This window comes from Vulpes lagopus, chromosome 3 (assembly GCF_018345385.1).
Source record: "Vulpes lagopus strain Blue_001 chromosome 3, ASM1834538v1, whole genome shotgun sequence".
Lineage (NCBI taxonomy): Eukaryota > Metazoa > Chordata > Mammalia > Carnivora > Canidae > Vulpes > Vulpes lagopus.
In genome coordinates, this window is record NC_054826.1 from 84,910,958 (window position 1) to 84,927,942 (window position 16,985).

At 48.3% G+C, this 16,985-nt stretch overlaps 1 protein-coding gene across 2 annotated transcripts in view; it reads left to right on the top strand.

The window, feature by feature from the left end:
* The window catches only part of GPR137B (G protein-coupled receptor 137B), a 39,759-nt gene that overhangs the window by 11,078 nt on the left and 11,696 nt on the right, over positions 1-16,985 (top strand). For both annotated transcript variants that reach the window (XR_005986742.1, XM_041748075.1), the window contains exons 2-4: positions 8,795-8,844; positions 14,044-14,266; positions 16,323-16,472. Coding sequence is in view for 1 of the 2 variants with exons in the window: in XM_041748075.1 (XP_041604009.1) it covers positions 8,795-8,844; positions 14,044-14,266; positions 16,323-16,472 (423 nt within the window). In the remaining variant the exon portion in view is untranslated. The remainder of the gene's footprint in view (positions 1-8,794; positions 8,845-14,043; positions 14,267-16,322; positions 16,473-16,985) is intronic.

The following is a 16,985-nucleotide window of genomic DNA, read 5'->3' on the forward strand; positions in this document are numbered from 1 at the left end:
AACCTCGGGGATTGCAGAAAGGGAGCAATGTTGTGTTTGGTCTTGGGACCTCTAATCGTCATGTCACCCTGCTCTGCTGGGTGAGGGTGCTCAGTGCATGGAAACTGATGGAGCCAGCTGACCAGTGACTGTCACCTGGGGAGATCAGGGCCAAGGGTTTGCATCATGTTTCCTCAACATACCAGGAAGTGGGCAGCGCAGACGGACCATAAAAGTGAACAGCGAATGTGTCATTGTTCCTAACCTTTCTGAATATGAAAGTTCCTTTTATGGTCAGGAAGGCCTCTGTGGTCACAGTTTAGTAGTGGTGCATTTAGAGTCATGGTTTGAGAACATATACAAGGGCTGATAATGGCAACAGGGGGAGCAAATGCATCAACACTTACAGAGTGTCAGGCAGTGACACATGTTTGTCTAAGTGCCAGGTGTGTGTTCATTCACCTGATCCTCACAGAACTGACCAGGTGGGTACTGTGGTTAATGAGGCCCTTGAGGCACAGATCGGTTAGGTAACTTTTCCAGAATTACACAGCTGATGATTGGTGCAGCCAGGATTCAAGTCCAGGTGAGCGAGCTTGAGTCCACACTCTTTTTGTGCTTTTGTGCCAGGGATGGACACTCAGCTGTGACCTGTTGACAGTGGGACACTGGGCCTTAGTGAGAATGCATGTTTCAACCTTGAGATGTTGCAAACAAGTCATGATGGGTGAACAAACAAGTTGCACAAGGGTGTGGATGGTATTCATGCTGTTCAGATGAAGTGAAAAACCACACAAGACAGTACTACGTATGTATTGTTGTAAGGCTTATTGAGCTGCTGTGTTTTATTGGGAATGCACGCACACACAAAGTACAAGGCGTCCTGGGTACGGTAAGGCTAGATTCAGAAAGTGATCACCTCTGCAGAGGAGGGAGGGATTAGAACTGGAGACACAGATGCCTGGGGCAGCTTCACTGATATCTATTTTATGTGTTAAAAATAAAACAGGACTGGAGCAAACATGGCAGTTACAGGTTGGACCGCGTGGTGGGTACGTGAGCCTTGGTGAGGTAATTTCTTTGGGTATATGTGACACATACCTTATAATGAAGCGTAAGCCTTCCAGAAATGTGTAACTTTTTCAAGCGAATTTGCTTATATGCATTTAAAGAGAGTGCGCCGGTGAGCAACACAGACCTACTGGTTTTCTTTGACTTCCACCTGCTTGTGTGCGCAGCCTCAGACCTGCTTAGCTCCCGGGAGGGCCTCCCCGGGGCCTCAGCCCACCCGTCCGGGCACAGAGGGTCAGGTGCGCCCAGCCAGGGTGCGGGGCAGGGAGCCTGCGGGCGGGGCGGCAGGGCGTGTCCTCTCCGCGTGCTCGTTTCCAGGGAAGCGCAGCCCCGAGACCCAGGTCGTGTTCGTGTTCGGTGTGGGGTTTACGGAGCGGGATGGCTGCATACAGCGACTCCGGCTCAGCTGCAAGTCTGGAAGCGCCGTACTCCATTTAGTCGCCACCAACACCGCCTGCGGGAACAGAGAGCTTGTGGCGCTGAATGCGCAGCGGACAGTGTCTCGGAAAGGACCCCGAGAGCAGGCCTCAGCATACCCAACATTTGACTCTAGACTCTTGTGGAAGGTGGCCTCTGCCTGTAACGTCAAGTTTTCCCTGGAATCATCTCTTCCTCAGCTGTGCGCTGCCTGGCGCTCGGCCCCCACACGCATCACCAGGGCCTCAGGGGACATCAGGTGTTTGTGGGGGTACTCCCGTGCCCGGTGGGCGGCCGGGGCTGCTGGGGCCACCGAGGCAGGAGGACAGTGTCATATCCACAGAGAACAGCATGGGACGTCTCTGCCAGAAGCAGCCAACATGACATTAGGAAAAATGACCCTGAAGCAGCAAATGCCAGCTTGAGTCAGCAGGAGGGAAAACAGGCAGCAGGCAGGAGTTCAAAGGGTAGGACATGGCCGGTGATGCGGTCAGCAACTAGAATTTATGAGGGGAGGAAGGCCGAGGTCAGCAGCCGCTCTAGAGCCTTTCTGCTTCTGTCCCAGCAAGGGCGTCATCTGCTGGCCCTCCTGCGTCATCTGAAAGGTGACACAAGGGGCCTGGGGTTACTGAGGGGACCCTGGGCAGGCCCGCGGGTCGGGGAGGGGTGCCCACATTCTGCTGCAGCCTCAGGGGGGTCAACCTGGGGCAGCTTCCAGCTTTACCTCACACCTTCCTGGAACTGGGTCTTAAATCAGAATCCAAGGACCCAGGGTCCCCCACAGCGACATCCTCAAGCCCAGCGACTTGGGAAATCGCCTGCCTTTCTATCCGAGGCAGCCACTCTGGGCAGCGGAAAGGACCCCGAGAGCAGGCCTCAGGGGCGGGAATGCTGGGGAGGCCCAATGGCAGTGCCGCTCGCCCGCGCTGCCCCAGCTGCAGCCCTCAAGGCCACGGCGACTCTGGAAAACCCTGGTGTTCTCACCACCTGTGAAGACGCCGAAAGGGTGGCAGAGAGAGAAGGCCTCACTCCTTCTTTCGCCCTTCTGTTTCCCCAAGAAGCAGCTGGGACTCTCCCTTCAGGACAGGGTTCCAGGCTGACCTCATGGTCCCCTGGGCCACCTCCCCCTGCCCCCTGTGACCCCCTCTTGGGCCCTCCTTCCTGCCTCAGTTTTTCCACCGTCTGCCTCCCTCCGGGGGCACCATCCACGCCCCTGCTGTCCAGCTGCTCCTTCCCTCTGTCAGTCTGGGGCACAGACCTCTTCTCGTTACCTCTAGGTCTCTCCGTCTTAAAACCAAGTTCCCAACCACCACCACCCCCGCCCCCAGCAGCCGCCCTCTTCCATTTCCCACAGGTGCCCTCCTCCTGCAGTGCCCATCCCGGGCCTGTCCGCATCGAGGCCTGCTCTGGGAGTGCAGCCGCTTGCTGACTGTGGTACCTCCACCCAGCGCCTCCTGCGCTTCTGGCTGTGCTGGGAGCCTGCTCAGGCCTGACCTGCCTCAGACTTGCCTCTGGCCTCGGCCTGGTGCTGAGGTCCCCCATTGGCAGCCTCCTCTCCTCACATCTCTCACTTCATGACTCCTTGGGCCTTTACACGCCTCCCCATGCCATATCGTGCCTCCTCGTGTTCCCTCACACCTCCCCACAGCCCCCTCGCCCCCTCATGCCTCATCACACCTCCTTGCACCCCCTCACACCTCTCTACACTTCCCGTGCCCCTTCACACCTCCTCATACTTCTCTGTGCTTCCCTAACACCCTATCATATCTCCTCATACCTGTCCACACCTCCTCATACTTGTCCACCACCTCAGATACCCATCACACCTCCTCATACTTCTCCACACCCTTTCCCACCTCCCAAAACCTCCTTACACCTCTACACACCTCCTCACACCCGTCTATACCCCCCCACACCTGTCTAAATTCCCTCACACCTAGCCACACCCCCTCATACCTGTCTACATCTCCTAAAACCCCCCTCACATCCTCTCACATCTCCCCACACCTCCTCATGCTTCCATGTACCTCTGCACAGCCCCTCACACCTGTCTACACCCCCTAATACCCATCGATAACCCCCCTCACACCTGTCCGCATCTCCCCACACCTACTCACACCTCCTCCGATCACGTCACACCTCTCCACACCTCTACTCTCCTCATGCCGCTGGCATGTCTGTGTCTTAAGACACAGATCTATTCAAGTGTCTTAAGGTCAGAGACCAGCTTTTCCCATTTTTATAGTTCCCGAGTCCAGATTCAGCACACCATATTGTTGACCTGTGTGAACATCATCATTCTGAACGTAGAATGATATGAATTTTTGTCTGGCCTCAGATTTTCCTTAGCTATTCACACGGTCTCTGATTTTACAGGTCTGGCTTTGTACCGAGGAGGCAGGCCCATGCTGTCAGGAGCCCTGTAGAATAGGAAAGGGTAATTACTCTTTGTCTGCCTCCCCCTCAGGAGAGGTCTCCTCCCAGCTGAGTTCCTGCTGAGGTCAGTGGGAGCCAGTGCAGACTGTAGGAGATGGACAGCCAGATAAGGGATCTCCGGCAGGCCAGAAAGCAGGGGCTACCCAGGACATTTAGCTCCAGTTCTGAGCACTAATCAACCTTTAATGACGTCTCTTGAAGCACAGATTTGGGAGGGGGTGGATAGAAGAGTTTGGATTTATTTTGCTGGAAACATGATCCAGTTGTTTATACACTTTAATTAATGGAGACAAAAATTGTAAAAAATATATACATATGTATATACTTATACATGTCTGTGCACACGTGCGTGTGTGTGTGTATTTGTGTGTATGTGGGTATGGGTGAATACAATGACAGAATGTATATATTGCAGTTTAAAATGCCAAGAATTTAAATACAACTTTTTTTCTTTTTTTTAAAGATTTTATGTATTTATTTGACACAGAGAGAGCACAAGCAGGGGGAGTGGCAGAGGGAGAAGCAGGGAGTCCGATGTGGGGATCGATCCCAGGACCCCGGGATCCTGACCTGAGCTGAAGGCAGACACTTAACCAACTGAGCCACCCAGGTGCCCCTAAATACAACCTCAAGGAACTTGAATCTGTAAGTTCCTTGATCGCTTGTAAGTTCAGAATGCTTGCCTGTGAAGATCTGAAAACGTGTTTTAAAGGGGGTGGGGGTGGGGGGTGTTGGTAGATTTGCTTACTGTAAACTCTCTGGGAACATCTGTGTGCCAGAGGAAGATTTTCTCAGCACAGCTTGAATAGATCCAATTGCATTTAAGACATAGATTTGTCACAAATTTTCAGCAGTGGATCAAGTTTTTGCAAACCATGGTCAAGGCTTATATTTTGATATTTTGATGTGGTTATCATCTTGGCTTTTAGTTTCAAGAGGATCCAGTGATTTACTTACCATCAGATTTTGCCTTTCCCTGGTGATGCCTTTTCCCTCCAGGCGGGGGGTGGGGGGGTGTCTGAATTCTATGGGTGGGGCCCAAGGCCCTCTTGGTGTGGGACACCTCACCCCTGGGTTCCTCAGGGGGATGCTGTGTGCTGCCTGGCTGGTGTTCCTGTTTAAGTCCCTGTCCCTGTTTTAAAGTGATCCTCACTTCTTGTTTGTTGTGTTGTAATTACTGTGGTGAACAGTGTCCACTCATGCTTAGTGTGTAGGGCAGCATTTCCCAAACTGTGTTCCCCGGAACACTCAGAAGACCATAAGCAGCCAGATAAGTTTGGGAAATTGCACATGCTGTATGTTTTGCTTGAAGATTTACAGCACGTATTAGTCTTCTGTAGACTAGGAAATTCCTGCAGGGAAAAACCATTTAGCCTTGCAGCTTCTAAATTTGCTTGATCACATGACACTTATTTCTGGTAACATTTATTAGTTTCAATTCTGTAGAACACCTTGAGAAGCCTTGCCTTGGAATAAATTTGTAAAAGTGGAACTGTAGGGGCAAAGCATGTGATTGCTTATAAGGCTTGAATAACTAGACCAAATACTTGGCGGTCATGGCTGGGAACCCCGTCCTTCACCATGTCCCAGGAAGAGGGTTCTGGGTCCAGGCTGGCCTTGGAGGCTGTCCTCCCACACCTGACTCTGTTCAGCCCACTCCCAGTAGAGCGTGGGCAGATAGAGCTACAGAGGCTAAGGGCCTGTGGGAAGTCAGGATGTGTCTCTTGTTTGGTTTATAAAGAAGGTGAGTAGGTGGGCTGTGTTTCTCTCCTTGCTCAGCTCTTGGCTGGGTATTTCATTCTGCACATTCCAGCCCGAAGACCCAGTGCTGGCTGATGGTGGGAGCCAGCAGAGAGCCTGATTTGCCATGACCTTGATGCTAATCCACCTATACTCCTCCTTCCTGCCATCTGAAGACCAGGAGGAGCTGTAAGTGCCAGAGGGGGCCGTGCTGGGCCAGGGAGCAGAGGAAGCCAAGGTGCCCACCATGAGGAGGTGCCCATGTGGAACTTGCATGTCTGCTCCTGAGCTTGGGCACGCTGTGGCTGGAGCCTTTTTGGTCTGCATCCCATCTTGTCCCCTCTGGGCCTCTCCTCTCCAGCTATAGGCCCACTGAAGGCAGGACTGCTCATATTTTTCTTTCCGTTCTGGCAGTACTTTACACAGAGCTGAGCCCACAGGATACAACCATTTAGTTGTGTGCCATCTGGGGGATGCTATCAAATGGAGTGCTCTCGGGCTGTGTCTACGAGCACTGGGATAAACCTGGTGTGTGTGAGTGAACTGAGTCACTTGACCTGAAACCTGCCACTGACCAAGCCCCACTAAGTGTGGCACAATATTAAAAATACTTGCGTACCGACAAGGTCAAGCACCTTAAAAAAAATACTGTAGTTTCTTCTCTGCATTTTGATATCTGTGAATTTTTAATTAATTCAGAATTATTAAATATTATTAAAATAATTAATAATTATTAAAAGTGAGATATCCAAGTACTATTTAAGGAGCATTTTCCTGAGACCATCACTATATGTTGCATGAATCAGCCAAATTTTGTAGCAAAACTTTGGAGTCCTGTATTAATCTGTTCCTTATTTCTAAGAGAGGTTGTTTTGTAACATTTCTCCTTATGGGCTGCAGAGAAACACCAAAGCTGATGTGATTTGCTAAAATCCCAGAGGAGCCTTGTCAGATAATGCTGGACTCAGGACCCCTTTAGAATCAGGGCAGTGTCTTTGTGTCACCTACTTGTGTTATTAGCAGATATTTTATTTGTGTTGTAAACCCCTACTTCCTACCTCCTTCCAAAAATGATTTAGGACAGATACAAAACTCATGTCAGAAACAAAATCGTGGGGATCCCTGGGTGGCTCAGTGGTTTAGCGCCTGCCATCGGCCCAGGGCCTGATCCTGGAGACCCGGGATCGAGTCCCACGTGGGGCTCCCACATGGAGCCTGCTTCTCCCTCTGCCTGTGTCTCTGCTTCTCTGTCTCTGTCTCTCTCTCTCTCTCTCTGTCTCTCATGAATAAACAAATAAAATCTTAAAAAAAAAAAACAAAATCGCTTATAAGTTTAGAATGCTTGCCTGTGAAGCTCTGAAAACGTGTTTTAAAGATGGGAGTGGGGGCGGTATTGGTAGATTTGCTTACTGTAAAGTCTCTGGGAACATCTGTGCTTCCCCCTCCCCCAGATACAGAGTCTGTTCCTAAGAGCCCTCCTTTGGCAGCATGGTACTGGAGATTGGAGAGAGGGCAGGGATGTGTGTGTCTGGGGGGCTGCCCGTGGACCTTGATCATGCCCTAATCTTTGTTCTTTGCACCATGCCCTGACTATGTCGTCTCGCTATTGTAATCGTGTTTTAAATTAATGATTGCAGAACTATTCAAGAGTAGCAGTATTTCTCAAGAAGTGGTCCTTGGACTAGCTGAATCAGAATCACTTGGGCTGGGGAACTTATAAACATGGAGGGCCTCTCCCTGGACCGCTCCTAAGACCCACAGGGTTGGCCTCTCCCTGGGCCCCTCCCAACACCTACAGGGTTGGCCTCTCCGAAGGTGGTGGGGTTTGCATCTTTGCAAGCTGGCTGTGTGATTCTTTTTTTTTTTCCTTTTAATTGAAGTACAGTGGACACACAATGTTATATTAGTTTCAGGTGTACAACATAGTGATTGGACAAGTCTACGTATTACTCAGTGCTCACCATGATGAGTGTGGACACTGTCTGTCACCATACAATGTTATTTCAATATTGACTATCTTCCCTATGCTGTACATTTCATCTCTGTCACTAACTTATTTTAAAACAGGGAGCTCGTACCTCTTAATCCCCTTCACCTATTTTGCCCATCCCCGCACCCACCTCTCCTCCGGCCATCATCAGTTCCCTGAATTTAAGAGTCTGCTTATTTGTTTTGTTTGTTTTGTTTTTTTCAGATTCCACATCTATGTGAAATCACATGGTATTTGTCTTTCTCTGGCTGATTTCACTCAGCATCTATGTTGTCACAAATGGCTGCCTCCGTAGTTTGGCTATTGTAGATAATGCTGCTATAAACACAGTGGGGCACGTATCCCTTCAAATTAGTGTTTTTGTGTTATTTTGGTAAATAACCAATAGTGCAATTACTGGATTGTTGAGTAGTTCTGTTTTTAATTTTTTGTGGTCCACCTGCGCTTGCCTCAGAAGCCCCCATACACACACAGGGGACAGCGGCCATGTCATAGCTGGAGCTGGAGCATGAATTGCCATGTGCCTTCTCTGACCTCTTCTCTCTCCTCCTCCTTTTCTTCCTCCTCTTCCTCTTCTGTCTCCTCCTTGCCTTCTGAGAGCCTTTGCCAGGCCGGACCCTGCACCCTGGGTGGACACATTAGCAATTGTGCAGGGCACAAAAGATATGGAGAAATCCCAACACACAACATTTCTCCTATAGATAATGGTCGTTTGATACTTCTATGGCCCTGAGACATTGAAAACATGCTCAAAATTTTAGGCCTGGGTAGGTGGACATTTACATTCAAATAACATGAGTTTGGTGCCTGTGAAAATTCTAATAAAGGGTGAGAGTGGATGGTTTATCTCTATGGGAAATATGAGTTCAAATAGGAATCTTATAAGAGAAATATTTGGCAGTAGTAGACCAGTAAAACTTTTATTCCCCGCCCCCCTTTTTTAAACCATTTTCATCATTTAAAAAATATCTTTTGAAATTGTGTGGATGGCTTAAAAAAAATCTTTAGCTTAACAAACATTGTAACAAAGCAACCATTTCAGTTTCAGAAATTGCCCTGGAAGCTGGGTAGAAAGGGAAAGAAGAGTTCCAAGTGATGTCATTGGTTTGTTGGGGTCTGTTTACCGTATCTCCAACCCACCATGTTGTTCTGTCATTTCAGGTGATTTTCAAAGCCAAGTCAAAATATTCTCCAGAATTACTCAAATACCGGTAAGTACCCTGAGGGGGATTTCCATCTTCATTCAGCAAATATATTTCTGACTATTTAGGACTCAGTTAGGCACCCTGAGGGAGAAATATAGTCTGCGTCTGCAAGAAGCAAACACTCTGTAAAGATGTCCTAAACAACACAGAAACTCACAGCATCAGGCAGAGTAGCGGATGTTCCGGAGCACGGGCAGTCTCCGCCTTGGGCTGCTATGTTCTGTGAGAGTCACAGGAATTTTATGGAAGAAGTCAGTCAGTGCTGGGCTAAAAAGAGAGGCTCATAATATGGAAGAGAATGCCTTAAATCACATGCCAAGGTATATGAAGAGGTAGATATGCATGTTTTTCCTATGAAGAGGGTTCGTAGATTTCCCCAAATTTTTGGAGAGGTCTGTGACCCCAGCACTCCCAATAGCAAAGAACCAGCAGCTTGAAGAATGCTCAGACTTGGTCAGAGGGCCAAGGGTCAGAAGGGAGACAAGGCAGTTAGCAGACATGAGGCAGGTGCACAGTGTTCTGGTGTCCCTTGCCCAGGAGAGCTCCACTGCCATGGGCAGACATTTCTGGAAAGGTGATTTTGGCCATTTATCTTCTTGAATCAAAATGAAAGTTTAATTCTTTTGTTACTTAAAAAATATGTAAAAATGTATGTGTTTTATATTTTATTTAAATATATAATTTTAAATTTATAAATACTTCTTATTTAAAATTTTGAAAGTGTATTTTTATTGAGATGTAATTGATATATAAGTGATATAATCTAATATGGATTATATTAGTTTCAGGTATCCCACAGAATGATTTGATACTCGTGTGTATTGCAAAATGATCACCTCAGAAACTCTAGTTAACATCCCTTACCATACACAGTTACAAAAATTGTTGTTTCTTGTGATAAGAACTTTTAAGATCATGAAAATGTACATTGTAATCTCCATTTTATATCCAAGGAAACAAATTCAGAAAGTAGTATGACAGTTCTCTGGCCAAGAGACGAGTCATAAGACTCATGGTGCCATGTTTGTTTTTTTGTTTTGTTTTGTTTTGTTTTGTTTTGTTTTGTTTTGTTTTGTTTTTACCAGATCTTGATGTCTTTGCTCACTACTTTTTGGTACATATTTCTACCAGACTACTCAATTGGGACTTCAGGGTCCACCATGAAAACATGTTGGTCCTAAAGAGAACTGCTTTAAGGAGCAGCTCCAAGTGCGTGATTCCCCTCCCTTATCTGGCTTTTCCTCTGCACCCATAATCTCTGCCTCCATCCTCTTGACTAGAAATGTAGATCAACCAGGGGGACTGAGGAGCCAAGAATGGGTGAAGACTGAGGAGGAGGAAGAATATTTTGATTGAATCATGGAGTAGTCTTATTTTGAGAGTGGTTGGTTGAGGCAGAGGTAATGAGATACCTTCTAGAAATGAAATATGAAAGCATTGGTTAGAAAGGAAGGCTGTTCCAAAAGTTTCCAACCTCTGAGTCCTTGGGGGATGGAGTCTATTAGATGAGAGTGTGGGGGGAGGGGGGGATCAGTACTTGATCATTGAACTAAAGTGCAGACAGCAGGATAGGCTGCTTTTTATGGGAGCGGATTTGGAGATATGAAGGCAGAAAACCAGGAGAAGTTCAGCTGGATGAGATATTCGGGCTGGAGAAGATACAAGAGTTTCTTGAAGCCAGGAAAGTGAAGTTTCAATGGGAGAAGCCTGTTAACTCTGACGTAATAAAAAAGAAATCCTCAGAGTTATTTGTGTTTAGGCACATCTTCTGTATTCTCTGTTCAGTTCAGTTCCCCACTTCTCCGAAGCCAGATGCCACTGCGGATATTTCAGGCCATGATTTATCCCTTGAGATGCTTTGATATGTTGGCTTTTGAATAGATTGGTTTTCCTAATTGAACCACAACTCATTTGAAATGAACCACCAGCCACGAGTTTAGAACTGGTTAAAACTTCTCACTACTAGAAGCTACTCCTGTAGCCACTCAGTGTTTTTGAAGATGATTTACATTCAGCACAACCAAGAACCACTTCATTTCTCACTGAAGTCCTCTCTCCCTGACTACGTCAGCTAGCTCTCAGCTTTGCTGGAGTTGGTGCCCATGTGATTCAGTTTTCCTCTTTCTCGGCCTGTATTTTTCAATCTTTGGCTTGGGAAGTGTGAACGCCAGACATGGGGGTGCCTAAGAATACTTTGATTTTAAGCCTTTTTAACTGTTTCCCTCCATCTTTGAGTTTTTGGGTAAGTGAAAAACCTAAGGAACCGGGCTTTGCCTTTCCCATTCTGTAAGGAATCTAAGATCTCAGAAGAGACATTTAAACAATGCTTTACAGGCTATCAATACTATCCCCTCACTGTAGGAGGTAGCAGAGTTGTTTCGTGCTGAATTAGCTGGCAGCCCTCAAGCCAGGCACCTATGTCCCAGACCCACGTGGGCAGCTGCCTTTAGAGACTCATCTCTGAGCTTGCAGACCAGCTAGGCGCCCATCCCTCTGTGGTCACAAGCAAAGTCATCTTCCCAGATGCAGGGTCCTGCTGCTTTCCTTTTCCTTTGGTCTTTTTTATCTCATGATAGACTATTTATCTTGACTCTGTGGCTTGAGTTGAGAAGAAGTAATTCAGGGCAGGGTGCAAAACAGTGTTGCCATGGAAACACACCCTTGTGATTATATCTGTTGTGCCCCCCACCCCGTGCTCTCTCCACACCTCTAGATCTCTCCCTTTCTTCCAGAACTGCAGGCCCAGGGGGAAATGTTGAATTTTGCAAGGTATTTTTTTCCACTATAAAAGTTATATAAGCTCATTAGAAAAAAAATCTTCTATAAAATAGAAGATTGGAAGTTTGTAAATACAGACATGTGGAAAGAAGGAAACCAAATTTAGTGGACTCCCCTCTCCTTCCCCACAGAAAGCCCCTCCAATTTGAAGGAAACACGGTTTCCATTGTAGGTTTTCATATACATTTCCCAGGATGGAGTTGTTTTGCCACATTTATGATTTTGCTTTCTGACTTTCACCTTAATGTTGGGCGAATACTTTGACTACGTGGTTTTTTGCGGATACTTTGACCAAGTCTCACAACACAGTGTATTTCTTTAAGGTAATACCAGCCAGCTCAGCTCAGGTCATGATCCCAGTGTCCTACGATTGAGCCCCTAGTCGGGCTCCCTCTGCCCATCCCCCTGCTCATGTACACACGCACTCTCTCTCTTTCAAATAAACAAAATCTTAAGAAAAATAAAAGACAAACTAGGCTGAATTCTGTTTAGCATATGGTCCTAGAGGCTCGCAGAGCAGGATAGGATAGAAATTGTAGGACAGGAAAGTTTTAGGCAGAAAGATCAGCTTGTGAAAAGACGGGGAGGTGGGGACACCTGGATGGGCATCAGGCCAGCATACAGACTGGCTTAATTTGCATGTGGAGTGCCTATTGATTGACCTGGCTCCACAGAGTGATTGGAAGTACAGGGGATTGGAGGGCGCAAGGGTGGGGTGAAGGGTGGGGGTCAATCTGGACACCATCACATTGGTTCTGGCAGAAGCATGGGGCTGTGTGGTTGGTGAGGATGGGAAGGTGGGCCCATAGTTAGGGGAGCAGGAATCAAGAATCTGTTGAGCTTGACAACTGATTAAATTGGGGGTGTGGTCAAAGAAGAACTTTACAGTTTAGGAATCTTCAAAAAAAGTTGTGAGGCCTTTCACAGAAATAGGAAAACTGAGAGGAATGATGGGAGAGGCACACTGGGAGTTAGGCATGGGCATGGTTTGAGGTGACAGGGCCTCAGGGGCAGGCTGTTTGGAACGTGAGTCTGGATGGAGGATGGGCCAGTGGCTCAAAATGAGCTTCATGAACTTAGTCTTACAGAGACTAATGTAAGCTGTTAGAGTGAATGCATTTCCCAGGAACCAGGGGGTAAAGGAGAGAGCCAAGGATGTTATCACTTTGAGGAAAAGGAACCAGGGGCTATTTGGGGCAGGCTTAGATGGAGGAACATGAGGCCAGTGTAGGGAGCTCTAGGAAGGTGAGGGAAGATGGTGGTCAAGAGTTGACATCTCTGAGTTTGGGAGTAGGTCATGGGGGCCTGGGGGAATGTGGGGTCAGCAGAGGAGTACCTGTGGAGGAAGGAATGACAGGATGAGGTGAAAACCTTCTAGAAGTTGCTGTTGACAAAAGGGAAGTCTCCCTGGGGGTGAGGACAGAGGAGTAACAAGATAGGAAGGCACAGGACCCACTGGATTCTCACAGAGCTCTTTGAGGCAGAATGGGAGTCATCTCTCTTTTTAGAAAGGACATGCAGCCCAGAGTGGCTGAGAGACTGGCCTGATGTCTTGGCTCCGTGTGTCTCTGGGTCACGCTGGGCAGATGGGGGAAGGAAAGAGGGTGGGGTGGAGGCTTGGTTGCTATTGTGTGAAAATCCGAGATGGCAGGGGAGCCAGGGAGCCACATCGTACTAGCTGTCATGGGTGCCCCGTGGTGGGTGTTGACTTATAGGCTTCCTCACCCTTCACTTACATGTTCTCTTTCTCTCTCTGCGCCCTCTCCCATTCCTCTCCCTCTGCCCCCCTCCATGGGTCCTGTCAGTGGCACGATGTCCAGAGTTAGGACTGTCATCCAGGATTCTGTGTCCTGGTCTGTTACAGCTTTTGAAGAAACTCTGTGGCTTCAGAATTGCTTTTCATTGCGAGTTTTCATCTTCTGGATTCACACACTCAACTTAGACCCAGTCTGTTTCTGAGCCAAGCGAGTCTGTTCCCTATTTCCTTTTTATTGAAGGAAGTGAACAGTATGGATGGTCCTGAGGAGAAGTGTGAAGCTGCTGACTTTGGTTTTAGCAAATTTGAGAAGTCTCGCTGTGGACCTCACACCAGGCACTGAGGAAATTGTGGCTCCAAGAACCTACACGTAGAAAATGCATCCATCCAGCCTTGGGCAGGTGCTGTGACCGATCTGCACAAACCTCCCAGACACAGGAACAGCGAGGCTCAGAGGGTGCCTTCCTCAGGATACCTCGTGTAGCCGGTCTGTAATTTGAATCCAGGACCAGCTGCCTCCAAAATCTGGCCTCTTAGGTGTTTGTTAACTTTGGCATATTCTGCTTCTAGCACTTAAACAAAAAAGACCGCATTTTGCTTCTGGATTGATCCAGAACATGCAGCTGGCAGATAGGGCACAGTGCCTGACATTTCCCTCTGGTCCTTTCCAGGTTACCCCTCTACCTGGCCTCACTCTTCATCAGCCTCGTTTTCCTGTTGGTGAATTTAACCTGTGCAGTGCTGGTGAAGACAGGAAATTGGGAGAGGAAGGCCATTGTCTCCGTGCGTGTGGCCATTAATGACACACTCTTTGTGCTGTGTGCCGTCTCTCTCTCCATCTGCCTCTACAAAATCTCCAAGATGTCCTTAGCCAACATTTACTTGGAGTCAAAGGTAGGTAGAAATGGGGTCGAGATCCCTTCACTACTCTAAAAGTCGTTCCCTGGTGGCCAGCAGAGCTCAGCAAATACCTTTCACACCCGACCTCCCACCAATGATTAGCCATTCTGTGGTTGTCCAAACGCAGAGCTGCGGAGCTCGTTGAACTTGGTATGCGAGAGCAGTTCCATTCGAGGTGACTCGGAGTGTACTGGAGTGTGCAGAATTACTGGCAGAGATGCAAATCTCTGGGTTATAGATACACTGTTTAACCAACGTTTCAAAGGAGTCTGGGGATTGCTTGTGCTGATGAGATTAGTAGAATCACACACCTAGTGTCCCCTGTGTTCCAGGCACTTTTATGAGATTGGCGTTCTACACGCATAAGCTGACGGAGTCCTCACCGGTCTCTGGGAATAGGTATCAGCCCCACTTTACAGCCCGGGAGAACGAGGCAGGGCTCAGCAGCTTGCCCTGGTTGCCCTACGCGGCCTGTTGATGGAGAGCCAGGTGTGGGACTCAGTGGTCCGGCCCCAGGCTCACCCCGACACTGACTGACGCGCCCATGGTAGCACACGCTCCAGTGTGGACACTGCCCCTGGGAGTCGGGGACCAGGTCCCTCTTGTGCTGATCGGCCAGAGACAGAGGCAAACGTGATGGAGGGGAAGCGTGGTTTGCTGCCGTGCTGCACGCCCTGGAATCTGCGCTTTCTCCCTCCTCTCCCCAGGGTTCTGGAGCGGGGCAGGGACGCTCCCTGGGGCTGTGGTGCCCAGGTGCCTCTGCTCAGCCTGATCCCAGTCTCCCTTCCCTGAGGAGCATGGTGACATGTGGAGGCTGGGAGCGGACCTGCCCCTGGCCCTTCACCTCTGGGGACCTCGGGGCTCTCACGGGTGCAGGGATTGGGTGGGTCCTGTAGCTCCGCGGCTTCCAGCCTACCGGGACTGGGTCCTGCGGCAGACCCCCTCGCCTGCCTTCTTTGCCGTGCTGCCCACCTGGCCTTCATCAGTCTTCATCTGAAGACACTGAGGCTGCTCTGTCTCCCACAATATCATGTCTTCAGGACTGACCAGTTGGCTAAAATCTGGGCCTCTGACTTCAGGAACACAGAGCCCTCTGCAGGCCTCTGGAATCTGGCTGACCTCTGGCAGGGTCCCCAGAGACTTGGGTACAGCAGGGGCAGTTTTCTCAGGCATCAGTCTGGACAGATGTGAGACTTGATTTTGCCTCGACTTTGTTGTTTTTATTGTCTCCCGCGTAAGGGCTAGCGAAGGCTTTTACAAACAGAATTGTGGTTTTTACAGGAGGGGTTACATTCCAGATTGTCAAATTACCATTTAGATCACCTCTGTGGCAAACAAGCTAATAAACTTCTACTAGCAAAATGAAATATCTTAATTAGTGACTTCCGAATGCAAATCTCAAAAATCAGTTTCCATTTTTTGGTTACATTACCAGCATATTTGTAGGCTGGTGTCTTGGGCCCTTTAACTGACTGTAAATTGTTAGCTTCATCAATTGGGGGACAGATCACCAATTTCCGTGTAATTCCAAGTCTGGAGTGATACTGGGATTCCAGTGTTTCCAGCCTAGAATTTTCTGGAACTTGAGGAAGTACCCCTCCCCACCTCCACCCACTCACCCCAGCCCAGAGCCGCCATCAGTGGGACATCGCTCTCCCAGCCACCATCCTGTTGAGATGAGTTGTCCCTGGGCCAAGGACTGGGCAGTGGGCTCATAAGTCAGGAGGTCATCTTGGAAATTGAACAGCATAAGCCATCTGACTTCCTCATTCTTAGAAACCTAGGCTTTAGGCCAATGACCCATATTTTAAGGCATCTCCAAATCAACTCCCAGATTTTGAAGCATCTATTGAGGAAAATTTGAAATTTTAGAAGGGGCTGTGGGCTTCACGACTGAGGGTGGAAGGTATTGGCAGAGGCCAGTGGACACTGCAGCGTGTGCCTCTGAGATCGAAGGGTTTACTAGTTCTGAACACAGGCTGGGTTCTGGGAGGAGGCTGGTGTCTTGGGCCTGGAATGGGTGCAACCCTCATGGCTCTGTCTTTTCCAGGGCTCCTCTGTGTGTCAAGTGACTGCCATTGGTGTGACCGTCATCCTGCTTTATACCTCCCGAGCCTGCTACAACCTGTTCATCCTGTCATTTTCTCAGAGCAAGAATGTCCATTCCTTCGATTATGACTGGTACAATGTATCAGATCAGGTCAGTGGGTGCCAGTGAGGTGTCACCTGAATGGCGACTCTTTGCTTCACAGGATCCCATGTGGCAGAGAGGTATAAGCTCCTTGCTTCTGCTGCTAAATTGCTGGATGACCTTGACTGTCACTTACCTGTGTGGTACCTGCATCCTCATCTGTAAAATGTGATCGTACTACCTACCTGGTTCCAGCTCACGTCTTCTGAGAAAACTAGCCCATATGTGTGCACACATGCACACAGGCACACACACACACATATTTCTAATTTCTGGGGCTTTTAAGTACTTCCATATAAATGTAAGATGGTTTTATTAAAGGGTGAAGTTTGCCAAGGTAAAATAGATCATAGGTTTCAGAAAGTATGTGAAATTATGACTTTTTTTTAATGGAGCATGTAAACTAACAGCATTTGAGGAAATCTAGACAGAAATGACTGGGAATTTGAAGGTGTTGGTAAAAGTTCATTTTACCCGAGGTCTCCCTATAATATTCTCTCCCATTTAAAATATTCTAGAAAT